General features: G+C 41.9%; 1 protein-coding gene across 1 annotated transcript; it reads left to right on the forward strand.

The window, feature by feature from the left end:
- The first annotated feature begins 1,148 nt into the window (after nt 1-1,148).
- DIPK2A (divergent protein kinase domain 2A) lies at nt 1,149-19,754 on the forward strand. Its single transcript, XM_030279951.4, has 3 exons — nt 1,149-1,908; nt 13,572-13,875; nt 16,372-19,754. The coding sequence occupies exons 1-3, from the start codon at nt 1,255-1,257 to the stop codon at nt 16,701-16,703; spliced, it is 1,290 nt and encodes a 429-aa protein (XP_030135811.1). The 5' UTR covers nt 1,149-1,254; the 3' UTR covers nt 16,704-19,754.
- The last annotated feature ends 787 nt before the right edge of the window (nt 19,755-20,541 follow it).

A 20,541-nucleotide genomic window follows, 5' to 3' on the forward strand; every position in this document is an offset into this window, starting at 1 on the left:
ATGCTCTAGATACTAAGTACCCAAATTTTTGTATAGCGCATATAAAATAACTGGAAATTATGCAGTCTGCTACACTTTTTTGCAACGACCGTATCACTACTGCACTTTTGGGACTGAACAGGTAATAAAGTGAATTACTTCTCACAGGATGAAGGTTGTCTTTTATTTGCGACATTATAGTGTCAGACGAGATGAAGACTTTCACCCTTTTTCTTATTCTGTAAAGTGTTACTCTGTACAGTGTTAAGTTTTATAGAACGGTTGTTAGCCGGAGGCAGTGCCGGTGACAGCGCTCGCAGGGACGCTGCGGAGGCAGCCTCACAGCACGGTACGTTCCTCCGCACGGGTCCGGACGGTTCTTCCCTGCGGAGCGGGGACAGGCCGAACCCATTTCAGGGCATCGGGTGTTCCATGGGGCACGCACGAACTGCCCTTGCCAGCTCCGGGGAAGGGAGAACCTGACCCGCGGCTCCAGCGAGCCGGGCGGGGACGCGGCGGGACCCGTGAGGGCGGCGGTGCGCGCCCGCTGCGCTGCGAGGCTGCGGCGGACGCGAGCGGCGGGAGGGACACGGCGGCGCCGGACACCGCCAGGACAGCACGGCCGTCCCGGGCCGGCCTCGGGCAGGGCGCTTTCCGCGGGCACCGGGAGAGCGCTGCTGCGCCGGGCGGGCCGGGGGCGGACACGGCGGGCGGACACGGCCGCACACAAACAAACACAGCCGCACGCAACATGGCGGCAGGCAGCGCCAGCCCCGCGCCCCCTCCCCGGCAGCGCCGAGTCCGGCGGGCCGGGGGCCGAGGGGCGGGAAGAGCGCCGCGCCCCGCCCCCCGCGCGCGTGGCGGCCCCGCCCCCGGGGTGGGGCGGGGAGGGGGCGGGGCCGCACGCGACCGCGCCGCGTCACGCGCGGCCAACCGCTGGCGGCCGGCGGCGCTCGCGCTGGGCCTCGCCCTCGGGGGCGTGTCCAGCGCCGGGCGGGGAGGAGCCCCCGGGGCTGGGGCGGCCCGGCGGCGGCGGCAGCGGCGGCGGCGGCGGAGCCCGAGCCCCTCCCCGGGGGCGGGGCCGCCCGGGCCCGCGCGCTGCAGGCGCCGCCCCCCCTCCCCTGCCCTCCCCCTCCCCGCCGGCCCCTCAGTAACTTGGCCGCCTTTTATCGGGCGGGCGGCGAGGCGGGGAGTTTATTGGAGCCGGAGCCGCGGCGCGGCCGGGGCGGGCAGCGAGCTCGGCGGAGGGCGGGGGGCCCGGCGCGGCCCGGGACGATGCTGCGGCTGGTGTCGCTGAAGTTGGGGCGGCTGTACCGCTACGTGAAGCTGGCGGTGCTGGGCAGCCTGGCGGCGGCGCTGGTGCTGAACACGCACTCGCTGCTGGCCTCGCTGCAGCGCAACGAGCTGTCGGAGCGGCGCTTTCTGCAGCTCAATAAGTGCCCGGCCTGCTGGGGCACCAGCTGGTGCCGCAAGTTCCTCAACGGGCAGCTGCGGCTGGAGAGCTGGGGCCGCCTGCGCCTGCTGGACTTCTTCAACGTGAAGAACGTGTACTTCGCGCGGTACGGGGAGCCCCGCGAGGGCTCCCGCCGCGTCGTGCTGAAGCGCCTGGGCTCGGCGCAGGAGCTCGCCGACATCGACACCAAGATCTGCCGCCGCGCCACCGGCAGGGGCCGCTGCGACCTGCTGCAGGCGCTGCCCGCCACCGAGTTCGCCAGCCTGAACGGCGACGTGCGGCTGCTCACCCCCGGCGCCGTGGAGGGCTGGTCCGACCTGGTGCACTGCCCCTCGCAGCGCCTTCTCGACCGCCTGGTGCGCCGCTACGCCGAGACCAAGGACTCGGGCAGCTTCCTGCTGCGCAACCTGAAGGACTCGGAGCGCATGCAGCTCCTCATCACCCTCGCCTTCAACCCCGAGCCGCTGGTGCTGCAGGTAAGCGCGGCCGGCGCTGCCCATCCCGGCGGGACTCGCTCCGGAATGGCATTCCTGCCCTCGCCGTGGGGCCGAGGGCTCCCGGCCGCTGGCCCCGAACCCCGCTGGATCGCGGGGGCCGCCTGTGGCTCCGTGCCGTGCCTGACTCTCCTGCAGAGGTGCCGGCAGCGCGGGCTGAGCTGAGGGTCCCCGGTCCCTGCCTCTTTAGCTCGCTCAGCCTGATCAGCTCTCCTCCTTCCTCCCTCCCTCAAAGACCGCGTGTGTTTTCCCGATTTGCTGCCCTCCTCAGGGTTTTTTAGCTCCATCCCCATCCCGCTGTGCCGTCGGGTACCGAGCGGCAGCCGCGGTCCCCCAGGAGCGTACGGGTCAGTGCTAGAGGCTGATGCTCTCTGCTGACTTGTGCCTTTCGCACAGGTCGGTGTCAGCGTGTTCCGCAGGTCACATATTGCCGGGCAGCAGTGGGTGCCCGTGATTCATTTCTTAGGGTCTAGTTTAAGAGGGAGTGCGTAGAGAATGTGCTGCGATGCTGTAGTGCTTTCCGTGTCAGAAACTGACTCATGTGCTATGTCATGTTCTTAATGCGAACTAAATATAGTTAGTGCTGGTAGAAATTAGAGATAGGTATTTGTAGCCTGAAAATAGACCGACAGATAAATGAACAGTGTTCTCTTCTCAGCGATTGCATGTACTGTAGTTTTTAATTAGGGGGAAGGGTTATGTGCACACACCTGAAATTTGTGCTTTAATATATTATGTAAATTTTTAGGTGAAAGATGCTTAGGAAACTTCTATTCTGTGGTACCATTCAGTTGTTTTTATTCTATATCTGTTTAGATGGGGAGCTTTGCATTTTGGTTTTTAACATTATCAAGGGAACTCCCAAGAGTGCCTCTAGCATTTAGGTTTGGAATCAGAACTGTTTTGTCTAACTACTGAACTGTCCTTGCCTTTATCCAATGTATGATTAAAATAATATTTGCAAATATGTTTTGAAAACATTACCTCATGATTGCTATTAACATCTGCTGTTTCTCTAATGAGAGGCCAAGAAATGCTCAAAAAACAGTGCTGCAGGCTTTACCGTCCAGAAAGTTTGCCTACTGACTAGTTTCTAGAAAATCAATTTATGAACTTTATTACAATTACAATCTTTTGATAGTATGCCTTCTTGAATCTCTCCAAAACCACACTTCAGTTTTGTTTTCAAAGTGTGTTTCCAGTTTGCTTCTCAGCAGACTTGAGAGTGCAGCAAGTCTCCCATTTTACTGTGAAGTTCCTCCTGAGCACAGGAGTGAGTAAGGAAAACTCCACTTAAGTAAGAAAATCAAAACTGCTTTGCTCTGCTGAGTATATTAGGAAGTTCTTTGAGAAGTGATTTGCTTTGGCTGCGTTTCATACAGCCTACTTTTTTTGGTTTTGAACAGTGGTTCCAACATACTGAGTGTAGACCTCGATGGCCAGAGAACAGCTGTGTTTCTTCATAATTCTTTACAGGCAAAAGTTATGGCACAATTGTGGCATTAACTGTAGTGGGATGGATCATAAATGGTGGGCAGTGGGTTGATTAGCAGCCTTGATTCCTCTCAGCTTCTTGATGAGCTGTAGATGAGTCCTGAGACTGTCAAGCAAATCTGTTGAAGAGAAGAAAATCTTGTGTGGACTTGAGCACTCTGCTTGACATTTATCTTAACAAGGGTGCAGCTGAGATTAGAGCAGGTCAAATTTGTGGGAAGTGAGGCAGCCTTCAGCAGTTCAGAGAGAAGTAAAGCAAGTTTGTTGCCTTTTTACAGATCAAAAGTGTTTCATAGAGTTTTTAAATTTTGATGTTTTGGCATATCTTGGACAGTATTTCTGGGGGGGTTCAGGCTAGCTTTGTGTACTTAAACACTCCTAGTGGTTTCTCCAGAAGAGTGTTAATTAACTTTGGTGTTGGGTACTCGAGGTTTGAAGACTTTCCCTCAATTAGGAATGAAATATGTAAAGTACATGAGTCTGTATGATATCTTCCCATTCCATAGTACTCCAGGTTTAGTCTCCATCTGAGAAACTGGCAAGGAATGGGTAATTCTGTGTTCTGCAGCTCTTGCAACAGTAACATGCCAGACACTCTGAGAGGTGGTTACTTTCTAGAATTGACAATTGACTACTGCTAAGGTTGTTTGTGTTTGTACATAACATTTGTAAAATATTTTATCGTGTAGTTTGTGCAGTATAGAGGAAGGCAAGTAGTGCTATGGGAATGAAACTTGTAGGCTTGTTTTAAAAATCAGCTGCTTTCAAGAAAAGAAACCTGCATGATGTTGTATGAAGAATCAGATTTTAATTTAAAATAAAGAAATCAATAAATTGATACATTTAACTAATGCTGTCTGTCACCAAGAGGGCACAAGGGAAAATATTATTTGTTTTTGCCTCAAGCCTTTCATGGAACACTACAGTGACTGAGCTCTGTTATTCATAACAGTGAAGATGATGTCTAAACTCTTGGTGTACAGTGCATGCAAGTTCTCTGTTGCTTCATTGTGTTACAGACAAATGTAAATAGGCAATTTAATAGAAATCCAAAGCTCGGTCTTTGAATTATAGTAGAAAATTCACTGTAGTTGTCTACAAGAGTCAGCAATTTGTGGATTGTGAGGCTTTTCATCAGAGGCTGGGATTTTAGCTTGAAGCCTGTGAGGAGTATGGATTGTTCCTGAAGTAGTGTTGCTTATGAACTGCATCGTCACAAGTGATTTACAGCTTCTGCTGTGGGAATTTTCCAGGTGGGGCTTTAACCCATAAAATGATATTACTGTTCAGGGACTTGTATCAAAAGTGTAACACTGCACGGTTTAGGACAGACTACATGATGTAATCCTAACTCACTATTTGTATTTTTTTTATAACCTTCTTGTTAACTTTGTTTGTGCTTATTTATTGTGTAGGTGTACTCAGGGAAGAACTCAGCCCCTTTTGCTGTTTTAATTTGTTAAGCAAATGGAATGACAGCTGCAGTATTGGTCAAGTACACTTTAGATATTTTTTTGGGTATTAAAATACTAATTTTTCTTCTATAGAATCTTGCTAAACTGCTCACTAATTAAACACTCTCACAATTTTCATCTGAATTCACATTTGAACCAAAGAACTTGTATGCTAAAGAACTTGTATCCTAAATTTCTGATAGGTTTGGGGTTTTTTCATCTCCCCTCCTAATCATTGTTTTCTGCAATAAAGATGAATACTTTTTAGTAAAAGAAGGTCAGATTTGTAATCAAAATCCTATATTTAAATCAGTATTTCATATAGGCATGAACAGCTTATTTGGACATAAGCAACAACCTAACTTGCTGCTTGTTTCAACTCATTCAATGATGAACAGAGTGTTTTTATATGGAAATCACCTGGAGTATAGGATCTATGCATGGCATCCTATTCCAAAATGAATATGATGATGTGCATCAAACACTTGCAAAGATAGGTTGGCTGAAATTGCCTCAGGAAGAAATAGAAAAATTGAAAAAATGACGTGGATTAGAGACTGAGTGCAGTGTGACTGTTCACTCTTTGCAGAATTCATAGAACCATTGTGGATGTAAGCAGATTTATCCTTGTCCCGTGACTTTCTATAAACCACCCAGTTTCTAGTTTGTCTTGTAAAATACATGTAGTGGAGAAAATTTTTGAAATATTTTCAACTGTTGATATCTGTTTAAATAGTGGATGTTATTCAACTTTATCAAGTAACTTGGTTAATTTTTATCTTCACTTGCAAGTTGGAACATAAGCTTACTGTTAGTAGAACTGCAAGGTGTGATACCTCATTTTTCGTAGAGCTCCTGCACTGATCCCTGTGAGCCTCCAGATTTCCTCTTTGGAGCGCTGTGGCCATGTCCTGGCAGTGTGGTGACAGTTCCTGAGCTGCTGCTGTGGTGCCACTGTAGCTGTGCTGTGAGCCCTGGTGTGCAGCCACGCCGTGTCTGACACATTCTGCCACTGGCAAAGTGTTACCTTCTCTGCTTAAACATGAAAAAACAACAATGCCCCCAATCCTTGTTCTCGGAGTTGGGGGAAGTACAATGTGGCTCAAGACTGCTGAAATAAGAAATTATTTCTTGATAAGAAAGCAGTTTTTCAGCTTTGTAAGGTGGTTGTATTTTTCCTAAGGTCTTACACTTAACCTGAAAAGACAGTTTACATCTGTACTGGCAAAACTAAAATACAGTATTTACAAATTGTTTTGGCAAAAGTGCATCTAGAGCTGGTCTTGTAACCCTCAGTCTTGCATTTGTGTTGGCTGTGTTGTTGGTTTACAGTATTGCCAGGTGCCATATGGAAATGCCAGTTGTGTTTGCTTTGTTTTCAGTGGTGTGGTTTAACCCCAGCTGGGAACTCAGCCCCATGCAGCGCCCTCCCTTCACACTGGGATGGGGGAGAGAACTGGGAAAGCAGAAGTGAGAAAACTTGTGGGTTGAGAGCAAGGCAGTTTAGTAAGGAGAGCAAAGCCAAACAAGGGATTCATTCAGCAATTCCCATGGGCAGACAGGTCAGGGCTCCATCACAGGGAATGGGGACTTGGGAAGACAAATGCTGTCACTCTGGATGTGTGTCCCCCCTCATTTCTTCTCCTTCCCCCAGCCTCACATGCTGATCAGGATGCCATATGGAGTGTCCCTTGGATCAGCTGGGGTCAGCTGTCCTGGCTGTGTCCCCTCCCAGCTCCCTGTGACCCCCATTCCCCTGGCTGCTGGGTGTGGAGCAGAACAGGCCTTGGCTCTGTTCAGCAATAACTGAAACATCCCCGAGTTACCACTGCCGTTTCCAGCACAAATCCAAAAGACAGACCCATACCAGCTAATGTAGGAAAAATTAGACCGGCACACAAAGTAAACTTGGAATTTGCGCATATACTTTGCAATTAAAAGAAAGTGCTTGCATGTAATGAAGATTTTTTTTCAAACTATAGAAGGTGTCTATCAATTAAATCCAGAATGCATTAATGCAACTTTGTCTCGAGCTGTAGCTTTTAACAACCTGTTTAAATGAACATTCTTGAAAGAATGATGGTGAACATTTGTGTCTTGTATGTAAATTACAAGTCTCAAGGACTTTTATTTCTCTAAGAGAAATGCCAATCTCAATGTGCCAAATAGCAGTATTTCTGCATTTTTAATAGACTGTGTAAATCATTGCCCCTCCCTCAGATACGGTTTTAGCTTTCTAAATGCTTAAGCTTAATGACTTTATTTTTCTCACAACTTCTGATCATTCTTATTCCTTGTGGGGAAAAAGCAAAACAAAACAAACCCAACAGCTGTATCTCTATTCCTGGTATAATTATTCTGCATGAACAGTCTGTTGCCACATAACCTAAAATTCTTCTGGTTTCTCTACATGTCATTGTTGGGCTTTCTGTTTGGTTTTGTTATGGGAAGAGCAATAGTTGACATCTGGTAAACATATATTAAAACTTTAACTGATCAATTTGAAACAATTTCTTGCACAAAATTCACTCAAAGTAGCAATTTAGCCAAATGTTCCAGCGACTCTTTTTGCTGATCCATACATAAGTAAATGGGCAAATTCCTCTTTTCTATTTTTTTGTACACACTCTTCTAATCATAAGTTATTTTCTGGAGTTCTATTCTAAACACGTTGGTAGAATGTAGAATGGCAAGTCAGTTTTAATACTTGGTACCCTTTAAAATGTCTTCATTACTGAATTTGGTGTTTCTGTTCCATAATTCTGATGCCATAAACCAAGCAGTGGATTTAAGGTGGTATCTGCACTACCTGACATGTCCTTGGCTGGACTTGTGTTATTTAAGTCCTGGCTCATACAGACGCTAGGATTTTAATAGACCGAATTTCCACTGTGAACCTTTCTAAAAGGGATGAAAAATTGTTTCTTTGTTGAATTAAAATTGAGTGGCCTCATGTTACAAGAACATTCCACTAATGTGGTTGTATTGAAAACTGAAGAATCATTTTTTGCAGTGACATACGACTGTACATATTAGACCAGAACTGGCTTGTACTTGTCATGTTAACTGTCACGTTTAATTATGTTCCCTAAGTTATCAAAACTATTTTCATCTTTCTTTCATGGTGAAAAGTTCCCTAGAGTGAAAACATGTAGGGTGAATTTAAAGGGATATTTTAAAATAGTCTAGAAATTCTTGAAGTTATTGTGGGGTGTGTATTATGATGAATGGCTGTCTGAATTTAAAGGCTGCTAGGAATTCACTCTACAGACTTAAATAGAAATTCTTTTGAGAAATTATAACTCTTCCAGTTTTCAGTAGCAGAATTTTTTTTTTTTTACTCTACATTAGAAACATTGCAATACCAATGTTGTTCTGGTATATCAGATGTATAGGGGGAGTTGTGTTTAACCTCCCTGAATTAAGTAATTGAGGCTTTTAGACTCCAATTTTGCAAAGTAACTTTAAAAATAAGGCCACCTCTGCTGGGATTTCTTTATAGTGACATATTCCAGGCTCATTACTGATGAGAAGTAAATGCGCAATGATTATTTGCATCTTTTGCAACTTTAATCTGAAAAAAACTTCTATGAACTACAAACCAATTTGAACAGGTGACAACCAATAATGATATTAAATTTGGTTTGCTATGGCTCTCGAGTTTAATCATTGTTCATTAATTTGTTTGGAAAAGAGGCATATCTCTGCTGATGTTTTGAAATACAACTTTTACAGCTGAAGTGTTCATCTTAATGGCTGAGTATTTAGAGGTTTTTTTTTTTTTTTGTCCTATAGTGTGTCGAGCTGGGTGTGAACCTCTTGTTGGCATGAATTGTATGTAGTAACTGGTTGAAATGTAGTCAAACTTGAACAACAGTCAAATAAATTAAAAAAACATGGTTTCAATGGGAACACCAATATCTGAAGTACTCGGTGAAATCCACTGTTGCCGCTGTGTGCGTAGGCTATATGTGTATAACTTCTGTGGGAATTCTAAATAAATGTCAAATCCTGTGGTGTTTAGCTGGAATTACTTGGTTTTCATTGTACTCACTAGCATTCAGAAAAACATTTGAATATGTATCTTCCAGAATGCAGATCAGTTCCTGACAAAAGGAGGCATCTGTGCTTTGTAACTCCTTTGATCCAAAAAACACCATGGTAAAATCTGCTCTCCAGCTCTTCATGGTTCCAGAGCTTTGCTTATTTGCCTTGGTGATTAATACAAGTGTTACTTGTGCTTACACTGCAGAATCAGCAGTACTCTGAGAGAAAACTCATTTTCCTTTTGAGGATGAGCATGCTATTTGAGTTCTCCTTGCCCCACCTGTTGGTGCCTGCAGTTCAGCAGGATGATTCAGTGAAAGTGTCATTTTTCAGTGAGGGGGTCATTTTGCCATTAAGTTCCTCAGGGTCCTTTGGAGACAAGTCCCCTCTCTGTTTGTTTGTTTTTTAAAATTTCTTCACATATAAGATGCAGCTCTTTGTTTGGGCAGGTTTTGTCCGAGGTGTTTTTTCTGAGCTGGAACTCACTTTATGCAAACACTGGAGGTGGCAAATAGAGCATCTTCTGGAACAGTTTTGAAAATTAAAAGCATGGTTTTTAACAACAGAAATGTCAGTTTTTACTTAAACTAGTTTGGATTTTTGGTCTGGATTATGAGGATGAATTACATGCTTCATTATGATAAATTAATATTCTTTTAAATGCTTAATTCAAAGGGGATTTGTGTTCCTGCAGAATACAATAGGCCTTACCAGCCTCAGGCTGGTGAGTCTTCACTGCCTGATCTAATTCACAGCTCTGAACAAAAAGCACTGGCACATTTGTGTATAATCTCAGGTTTAGACAGATGGAAGTGAGGAAGACAAATGCACCGATAGTGTTTTGTGCTTCAGTGAAGTGATGAGTTTGCTCTGTTAATTCTTAATATTTATTCTGAGACTACACTGTATATTTTAAAGGTATAAATGCAGTATTATTGTTTCAGGAACAGCATGTCCATTGTCCCTTTGACAGGGTTTGTTTAGGTTTCTAAGCCTTGCTTAGAGAGATAGCTTGGAGCTACACTAATTAGAGCAAGGAAAATATGTTTTGGGGGTGTGTCACTGGGAATGGAGGTAGCAGAAGTTTTTGGCATCTTTACTGTTTTCCATCTTTCTGTTAGAAGATATACATATTTCTCTGAATACAGAAAGATAATAATGTTAATGAGGGGAATAATACTAAGCTATCTGTTTTTAGATTTTCATATGCATTACTTTATTTTAAAACATAGAAAAAATTTTAATTTTCTGTGGTTTCTCTGGCATTTGTATGTACGTTCAGAGATAAAATGTGAGTGCATCAGAATCAGATGCTTTTGTCAAGCAGCTTTTTTTTTTGTTTTGAACACGAGCTTAGTTTTTAATTTGATTGTCAAATGCAGGTTTTTATGTCTGAAAAGAGCATATTCAAGTACAAAATTGCTAATTAAATATGCAGACTACTAAAATAAAACATAAAATAAAGTTATGTATTATTCCCCAGAAATCAGATTTTTGATAGTGATGTAAGATGCTTTCTGTTTCTAAATGCAACTTGTTCATGGAATACATGTTCATTAATCATATAAATTTGTTTTCATTTCTTGCTGACTTTCAAAATTTTAATACATGAATCAAAAAATCCTTGTCCAGTTAGCTGCAGTTTCCTCTTAGAAAACAGCTTTCAAGATAGAATAGTACAAAAAGTTACAAACTTCTGCTTGCAAATACAACAGATCTGCACTTCAATTAATATTCTTGTCAAATTCACCAAGTGAATATAAAAACTACTGAATGAGGCACTTGTACATATTTTTATCCCCTTCTTCCGCTACTGACTTGGGTAATGAAGTGTAGATGTGGCTGTTACATGCCAGTTGGAAGGGAGCCAAAGCAGAAATGTTGTTTGTACATGTGCAGACCTTGGCAGGATTCCCCGCTCTCCTGTTGTCAAAAGATGTTTTTATTGCCACAGCGTTATAAATATGTCTGTTACAGCATGGCATGCAGATATTCTACTGGTAACATGAAGGTGTGCACTTCTGAATAAACCTGACTGCTCCTAGAATTTCTTGTCTGCAATGAAATTCAGTGTACACAGTGCAGGAAGCATAATAGATGTGTCTGGGAGATGAGTGACTAACTCTGTACTTTGAAAATCAGTTTAATCCATTACATAAATCCCTGCTGCTGCTGGAAAGGAGAAGTCCTCTTAGCTTCTGCCCTCTTCTGCACCCAGCTGTGGAGGCCTTGTCTTTTCCTCTCAGCAGTGCATCTTAGCACGGGGTGGTGATGTGGTATGGATCAGGCTCTGATCCCAGGGAGCACTAGCCTGGCAAGTACCAGCCTTGCTTTCCTAATGATGTGCATGGGATTGAAATGAGTGCTTGGTGGGTTGGGAGGGAGAGATACCTTTGCTTCCAGTGGTAGCACATTCCTTGCCAGGTTCAACTGTTTATGGTTGAACCTGTGTTTGAAAAGGGAGGCAAAGTCATAAGCAGGGCACGATTGGAACATAGAAAAGGAGAACTGTGGAAAAGAAAAGGAGCGGGGTGGTCCAAAGTAATATTTAAATAAAAATATTTAAGCATCATTGAATTGTGTGCTGATCAAATGCAGCGATATGAAAATGTCATGCACAGTTGGTGAAATTAGTTAAGCTTGTGTTTATCAGGAAATGTAATCAGATAACTTTTCCCCAATTTAGAGAGGTTTGTATGATGTAGATTAAACAGATAATTTCATTTGATGGACAACAGCTATTTGCTTCTTGTTTTGTTTTGGTCCAGGATTGAATACGGTCACAATAAATGCACATGAAATATCTCTTTAGTGATATTTACTGATGCCACAGCTATGTTTCTGTTATATAGTCTGTTCAGAATAACTAAGGAAGACTGAATTAGCACATACTTGATTTGTTGGAAGGTTAACCACAAAACAAGTGAAAAAAAATTCCCCAAACCCTCTTAACTGTGGAATGTGACACTTGACTTGACCTGAACTGGTGTCTATTTGGCTGTACTTCTACCTTCATTAATTGCCCTGAATCCGGCAGGTAAATAAGCCTGCAGGCTGGATAATGTCTTCCCTTTTGCATGGTAGATGTAGTTACTGAGAGAGATTTAGTTCTGCTGAGTTACACGGCATCACAGCTTGAAAATACCATCCTGCTCTCAAACCTGTCATATTAGTATCATACTCAGGATTTATCACAACCTGTTTTGCTTGTGTGAGTAGAGTTGAAATTTGGACATGCAGATGTGTCAAAAACTTTGAACCTATTCTGTAATCAATATGGCTCTGATGTCCTTTTGCCCAGCCAAGAAAAGTGGTTCTTTGTGGTGGTAAACATGGTTACTTACCCAGAAATTGTCTTCAAAGGTTTGCCACCTTAGAGAGTAGCTTCATGGCTTTTGCCATAGAAATAGCAAACATTGTCAATTATGTATATTAGTTATGGTTTTTGTTTCTTCAGGTGTACTACATAGGCAAAGTTGGTTATGTGAGGCACCTCTTCTCTGCATGGTCTTGAAGTTCAGACCTGTTCTACATGGTGTGTTTCCTTCCAGTCTCTTTCCCCAGGTGACAGTAAGTGTTTTCTGCCATTGTGGATTCCAGAAGGTTCAAGGCTGTCATTCATCCTGAAACCCACCATGCTGGTCACCCCAGCTGTGGCAAAACCTTTGCTATGTCAGTACTGTAGAATGGATCATGATGGATCTGGCAAGGCAGAACACGAGGAAGGAGCATGGGCACCTGGTGGTATCTCCTAATAGTTAAAAGTGGTGTATATCACGGTACTAGAGTGCTAACTTCTCCAAATTTGGGGTTTCTTAAATCAGAGCTTTTGTGGTTTCTTCCTGTTGTGTTACTCCATAGTTTGGAGGGTACCTTTTAAGTGCTTGTCTGTTCATATTCAAGTCCTAGGGCACGTTCAGCACAACTGAATTAGGAAAACCATGCTGGTGTGTTGTGGCTTTTTTTGTAATTTCGTATAGTGTGCCATTTCTATTCAGTGTCACATGTTAACTTCTAAGAAAGGTACTGTTGGAGACAGATTTTACTGTTTGTAAAAATGTTATGTGGCTGTGTCTAATAAGCACACAGTATATATGTAGCAGTTAATCAAGAGATAGACTGTTAAGGTATGCTAGAAAATTAAGCAACATCACAGGAATCCCATCAACTGGGCAAATGGAAGGGGTGGTGGTGGAGAGAAGGTGCCACTTTGTAGAGATTTTTTTTTCATTGTTGTTAAAAGAACTGGTTTTAATTAAAAGATCAAATGCAGAAATATTTTGATGGGAAATATACTTGCATTACTATAACAGATGTGTAATAAAACACCAAGAGAAAAAGATGGTTGGTGAAATTGTGTGTGCAAATGTATGTGAGAGTGTGTGTGTGTGTATAGATGGAAAGCTAGATATGGGTTATGTATTGTTTCAGGTCATCCAACTTTTGGATTAGTCCATGAGTCTAGCAAAGCCTCTTGGTCACAGAAATATATTTTGCATTGTTTTTCCTTTCCCCTCAAATCTTAGAAATATATGGGTTATTGTGTTGATGGTTATTTGCAGCTTTCTCTTCTAAGTTTTATTGAAAAGCCTTTTAAAATCGTAAGTGGTTTCACATTAATTAAACTTTTTTTTTTTTTTTTATATACAGAGTTTTCCATCTGACGAGGGTTGGCCATTTGCAAAGTACTTGGGAGCATGTGGGAGAATGGTGGCTGTCAACTACGTGGGAGAAGAGCTGTGGAGTTACTTCAATGCACCATGGGAGAAACGAGTGGATCTGGCCTGGCAATTAATGGAAATAGCTGAGCAGCTGACAAATAATGACTTTGAATTTGCACTCTACCTCCTTGATGTCAGCTTTGACAACTTTGCAGTGGGACCAAGAGATGGGAAAGTTATCATTGTAGATGCAGAAAACGTTCTGGTAGCAGACAAAAGGTTGATCAGACAGAGTAAGTGTCTTCTTCCACTCTCCTCACCTCATGTGTCACTTCTTTCTCGACAATATTTAAAGTATGTGTGGTCGCTAAATACATATTTTGTTTGCATTACAACTAGACTACTAATTAACAAATGAATTAGCTTTCTTCTGCAATTAGACTACTAATTAGCTTGACCAGTTTGTCAATTTCATGAACAGTTGAACATACCTGGACACTTTTGAGTACTGTAAACATGCATAAAGGCAGAGGTGGGGGCGGGAGGAGAGGGTGTTGGCACTGGGTGTGTTTGGACAGGTGGATGGACAGACAGACAGAAAAGCAGCCTGGCTGTCTTGTTCACCTCAGCTAAGAGAGAAAAGGTTTTTTTTTTTTTTTTTGTCTTTTCCAAGCACCTGTATCACAATGGAAGTCTTGGAATTCTGCTTTCTGTGAATGACAAACAGCATTAGTGCCTGCTTTAACTTAGTCCTGTAGCCTGACTTGGCTTCCCATTGGTTCTCTGTAATAATGGAACCAAAGGAATGGGTAATTCTAGTGCTGTTTCCAAATTAATTTTCTTTCTGTCAACTGTAAAAGCTCAAAGCAGTGGCAGCAAGAGAGGTGTTTGACAAAGTGGCATCACATAGGTTTATGTTCTTTTTGAGCTTATAAGGAAAACTTACAGACCTAAGGACTGGAGACATGGAACGGGAAACTCTGGATTCTGCAGAAGTTTATGGCAACAGGCCAAGTGACTTCAGTTTGCTTTGGGTGAATGGATTATTTTAAGCTTTGCAAATAGGCTTCATATGTTGTGCTGTGGAATTAACTTTTAGACTGGGTTTTTCTATCCACACACTTTTCTACAAATAAGTGTATTTGGGGTTGTTTGGTTGGGTTTTTTTATTAGATTTATTATATGTTCTCAAGCAGCTTAGATTAAAACTGTGTGAGCCTGCCAAGGAAACCTTTTAATATATTGAATATCAAGTACATTTAATGTAGAACCCTTTCCTTCTATTCCTTTCTCTTCTATTCCTTTCCTTCCCTCTTAAAATACTATTACTGAAGGCTTTCATTTTTGGAGCCTGTCTGAATTGCTCAGGCAGAAGGATGTCCAGGTGAGCTCTGAAAATGCTGATACGTACGTGGAATAGGAGCGAGTAGCTTCTTGCGGAACCTGGATGCTGCAAGTGCCACATCTGTTGTCCCAGTCAGGGTTTTGGTTTGATTTATGATCTAACAATCAAGAACACAGAAAACAAAAGAGGACATGAGAAAATTCTTTGTATAAACCTGTGTCGTGCTTGACATTTGATACTGATTTCATGAATCTTTGGGAAGGTTCCATGAGACATTCTATCCAAATTGATCAATATACCTGTTCAGATATTTCAATATGTACCTTCTGTCCAGTTGCACTGTACAATAATACCTAATTGTGCTCTGTTTGGGATGTAATATTTGAGTTTGCTGAAGCCCTTTTTTCCCATTCTCCTTTGCTGACTTTTTTTCCCACATTGACTTCGCTGTTAATTCTGCAGATCTTACATCATGTTTTCATAGTTTCAGCTGTCATCCTTCAGTACTCTTTCTTCTCCTAAACTGACTCTCAGTGTGCTGTGAATGAGAAGACCAATAGTCAGCTCTGCCAAGCATGGATTAATTTTTCTTTGTACCTCACACTGCTAGGAGACATCTGCAAAACTCTGGGACTCCGTGATAAGGACCTCTTCTCAAAGCTGGCAGTAGTCTGGAGACATAAGATGAAAGTTTTCTAACAAAAAGTAGTAAGAACTCAAGAGAGCTCACACTTAGTAACCTTTGTATTATTACTGCATGAGGTATTTTACGTAAATCAGGTTTTAAGTTGAAGCTGTGACAAAGAGAAGGGTTTGTACATGTACATAAATGCTATTTGCCTTGTTGAATTTTACTTTTTTCAAAGATTATAAGTAATACATCTGCTTTTTTATATTTTCTGGTTACTACTGTGTTGAAAGTAAGCTAGAAGATAAAGTTTCAAAAGTTCATGGCAATTACTTTGCAATGTTGTTTTAGTCTTTGGTAGGCCACTTGCTAGCAGTAGTTTCCAGGGCAACTGGAGAATCCAAATTTATGTTGCTAAAATAAATCATGTTGCTTGTTTGCTTTTCTCTCAGCTTTGGCTCTGGATTGTTCTCTTGTACTTACTCAAGCTACATTTTTTCCTCTGGGTATGTGTGAATGTAGATTTAATGTGTTTACTGTGCTGCTTTTTTTCCTGCCCTCTCTTTGCTATCTATTTTGCCCTCTTTCTTTCTTTCTCTTATTTTTTGTTTTGCCAGGACCATTTCAGCAGAAGGATGTATCAGACTGTCAGATGCAGTCTTAGGCTCCAGCATTTCTGGGTTTGTCTAAACAAAACTGGTTTTTAGTTTAATTATTACCAGTTTGCTGTGTTTCGAGCTGCTGATTGTATTCAGACACACATAGGCTCTTTGCTCCCCTCTCTCACTTGTTTTACTGTCTGCTTGCATTTCACAGATAAACCTGAGAACTGGGACGTGTGGTACGAAAGCAAGTTTGATGACTGTGATAAAGAAGCTTGTCTGTCCTTCTCTAAAGAGATTCTTTGTGCTCGTGTCACTGTGGACCACAACTATTATGCCATTTGTCAGAACCTTTTGTCCAGACATGCCACGTGGCGGGGCACCTCGGGGGGGCTCCTGCACGACCCCCCAGCTGAGATTGCCAAAGAGGGGCGCCTGGAGGCCCTGCTGGATGAGTGTGCCAACCCAAAGAAGAGATACGGCCGATTCCAGGCTGCCAAGGAACTCCGGGAATACCTTGCACAACTCAGTAACAACGTGAGGTAGTCCACAGTGAAATTCTTTTGCAGCACTGGCTAAAACACTATTGCAAAGACACGTAGAAAACAGAAGTTTTGGACTCTTCTGTTAAAAAGAGAGAATAAAAAACCCTAGTTTATCAGTTTTATAGATACTGTAAAAATAGAATTTTATGGTGTTATAATGTTCCTTTGCAAACAAACAAGGTACTTACTGAATTAAAACTTGAGCTACTATTGACTGTCCTCCCTAACTGTTTAAAAGGGAGTAGGTCACAAAAGACTGTGATAGCTTAATTGACAGCTTGTGTGTCAAAGGGTACTTTACCTGAAATTGCATTAGTGTCACAGTTTTGTGAAACTGATGTTCTTACTTGGAAAGTCAAGTTAGACTGGTGGCCTGTTTTAAAGGCCTTTTTCATTACATCATTGTCTTATTTTTGTGTTTGTTTAAACACCTTGAAGTGGCATTTACATCCAGGTAAACCTAGCTGTCTGCATTGTTTCAAACTGAACAGGCTTTCATCTTAATGCTGTGCAGAACATTCCTACTGTGAGTGCAGGATTCCTGAGTTTACTGTCTGATTTTAGGGGGTTTTACACTGTATTTTGCTATGCTTAGGCATTGTGGTTTGTTTTTTTAAGATCATCATAAGCCCAAATCTCACTTGAACTAACATTCATTTAATGTCTTCTGTGGTTCTGCCATTGGAAATATCACTTAATGTAACTATTGTACAAAACTTACCCTTTGTGCCAGTATATACACATGGCTGTTTAACAGGAAATCATGGTATAAGTAAACTCTTACTTTTAACAGAGATAATTTGAAAATTGGAAAGACACTACAATAAAAAGATCTGTGTTAATTTAAATTGGGGATAGAAGATTGACTAAAAATAAAGAAATCACTAATCTGGTGTAGTTTAATTATAAGCCAGAGAAAATGGTTTTATTTACTAGTTTTTGAACATACAGTAAAAAACGAATGCTATACTATAGTGAAACTAATAATTTTCAAAATTCAGATTTTGATGGTCCTTGGTTATGTTCTGAAGAATTTCTGAAACTGTGTGCTTATGCTAGAGAAAAATCTATTTTGAATAATATCAAGCAAGTTAGCAGTTTGTTTTACATTCTTCCTAAGAGTGTTGAATGGAATTTTCTGAGTATTCATGTTTTAGTTTACCAGTAAGCTGTACTCACTCTAGGTACCTTTTCTTGAACGAAGTTTAACTATTCTCAGTACAGTTGAAATTGACTTGTTGAGGTTTGTGTAAATATGGAGTTGTTCTCATAAATCACAGTTTTTCTAAAAGCCTCGGTTACTGCTACAAGAACTCACTTGAAAGCTTGCTCCTCAATTTTTGGTTTTGCTTTTTGTTTTTACAACTACTATGCTTAATTTCCCTGAAATCTTGTTCATACAAAGATGCTCTTAGGAAATGTGTGCATATTACTTCTGGTAACAGTAATGAAGGAGACTAATATTTCTTAAATGCGTGTTTAAAACACTATTTTGTACAAGCTAAACTTAATTCTGAGCAAGGTAACGTGTGCTACTTCCAAGAGCAGAGCTGCTCTGCCTCCTGTAGTGCATCGGAGTGTGATGGAAATTGTTCTGCAGGTGAGGAAAATGGCAAACTCACTGGCTTGCCCTCCTTTCTCAAAGCTCAGAGTGGAGGCACACAGAGATGCAGAGTGCTCTTTGATTTCTTAGGTCACTGTATTTGGAGGACCTGGTTTAATGACGAACATGGTGGTGGTGTTGGGTTGCTGGTTGGACTTGATGATCTGAAAGGTCTTTTCCAACTTTAAAGATTCTATGATTAATGATATTTTGGAATTGGAAATTCTCACTCTTAGGACATCATTGCCTCTGTAGTCTTAATTTGTTTCCAGTCCCTTGTCTTGTTTTCTGAAGTTAGAATGCCCAGTGCAGCTTTTAATTTTAATTCCTCCCCTCATTTGAACAGTTTTATATGCTTGTTCTGGCACAAGCTGTTGGAGAACATTCATGTTACTTTTCTTCATAAAATCCACTTATTTGAAGAAAACAGAATAACCCTCAGACTAGGTACTACTGATGCCTTAAGTTTTAGCTTTCATATTTTCCAGATTCTGTACTGCATTAGTATATAACTCTGGACTTCATATAAAGTGTTAGCAAGTTCTCTTCACAGCTTAGTAAGACAAAACAATCCTTTCCCAGCCCCAGAGCCAAGGATGCCATTGCAACTTCAGGCTCAAAAAGTGCAAACAACAGGGAGTTGAGGAGAGCAATCTGGGAGGATGGGTCTTTATAACCTGAAGCTGTAATTGGACAATTAACCCCAATATGGAAATGGACCAAAACTAAGTGTGAAAACTCTTGGCCTGGTGTCCATGTTGGGTAGAGCCACTTGAACTGTCGAAGGTGTATCCTTTAAAGGCCTTTTAATACATCCCTATTTCATTCCTTTAACACTAGCCTCTGTTCTAGGTAGCCTCTCAAGGCATCACTACCGCCCTACCATAAAAGCCGTGACTTACCACTCCAGTTGATTTTTAAGCATCTACCACATTTCCCAAAGAGAGAGTGGACTGTGGTTGTTAAAGTTGTGAAAGAAACAAACACTGCCAGTTTTGGTTACTACTTGACACAGTTCTGTAACTGTCAGAATGTTCTCTTAGGTTTTGTCTGGGGTTTAGTTCCTCCGGAAACAAGTTACTAAAGCCACTTATAAAAGGAACTTGGAATTTAAAGGAAAATGAACACCAAAACCCCCCACTACAACAAAAACACTACAGGGAAAACATTGTGGAGAGCAATAAATCTTGTTCCATTTGCACCTGTCAGATATTTATTGTACAATAACAATTTATATTTTTAGTCATTGCCCATTATTATTGAACATGGTGAAATATTTTTGAATGAGATGTTTGGGGTTTGTATGTGCATTAAAATTGTCCTTTTGTACTGTAAGTTACTGTTTGTTTGGAATACTTTATCAAAACTGTCTCCCTGTGCCTTTATATTACAAGAAAGTTGTTTCTGCAACTTCTAATGATATTAATAAAGAGTACTTTAAGAACCTCATCTCAGCTATTCATTTTGTGATCAGTAAGTCTTTCAGGATTGTCATAGTCTAGGATGCATTAAAATATACATAGAACATAGTTTTGGTAGTGTGCCATCATCAGAAGTGAAGATAGGAACCTTTTTCCCATCCTCCTTTCTAGTTTGATCCAAAGGCTGAATGGTCTGTCAGGTCTCTTGGTGTCACCTCCTTGCAGGCAGAGCCTTTGGTGGCCTGGCTCTTGCTGTCCCTGCCCTGAGGAGCCTTGGCTGGATGCAGAAGGGCCCTGTGGGTCTGCAGAGGGACAGGTGATGGCAGGGACAGGGCAGGGGCTGTTTTGGCAGCAGGTGAGTCTGCTTGTCCTGCTGAAAGTAAGAGGAAGTACCTGTGTTGTGTGGCTGGAAATCAAGGCAGGTTTTAAGGGCATTAGTGATGGACATTACATGTTCAGGTCAGTAGGAAAGCTCTGACTTTAAAAGGAAAACTATCTAAGGCTGTTTTTTATATTTGGTGAGTTAACTCCAGTCTTCTGAGAACAGCACAGTGAAAGCAGAATATGCTTCAAAGCAAAACAGGCTGTTGAATAAACAGCTCCTGTTCAGGGAGGAAGAGCTTATTTGGGTGTGGGGGGGTATTAGCCAGACAATATAATACACACCTTTTATTCTGAACAAGATGCTTCTGCATAAGTTTGACTTTTACTATGAATTCTGTCTTGGTATTAATGGAGGCTTGGTGCATCTGTTTAATGCCATCTTGGTATTACAACACATTCCCAAATAGATATCCTGAGTAGTTTTAAAGGAA

This window comes from Taeniopygia guttata, chromosome 9 (assembly GCF_048771995.1).
Source record: "Taeniopygia guttata chromosome 9, bTaeGut7.mat, whole genome shotgun sequence".
In the NCBI taxonomy this organism is placed as follows: Eukaryota; Metazoa; Chordata; class Aves; order Passeriformes; family Estrildidae; genus Taeniopygia; species Taeniopygia guttata.

Bases quoted from the DNA above. Each gene is read 5' to 3' on its own strand.
- DIPK2A (XM_030279951.4), top strand. From the start codon at position 1,255: ATGCTGCGGCTGGTGTCGCTGAAGTTGGGGCGGCTGTACCGCTACGTG. The intron at 1,909-13,571 runs GTAAGCGCGGCC...TTTTATATACAG, and splicing joins CCGAGCCGCTGGTGCTGCAG to AGTTTTCCATCTGACGAGGG. The intron at 13,876-16,371 runs GTAAGTGTCTTC...TGCATTTCACAG, and splicing joins CAAAAGGTTGATCAGACAGA to ATAAACCTGAGAACTGGGAC.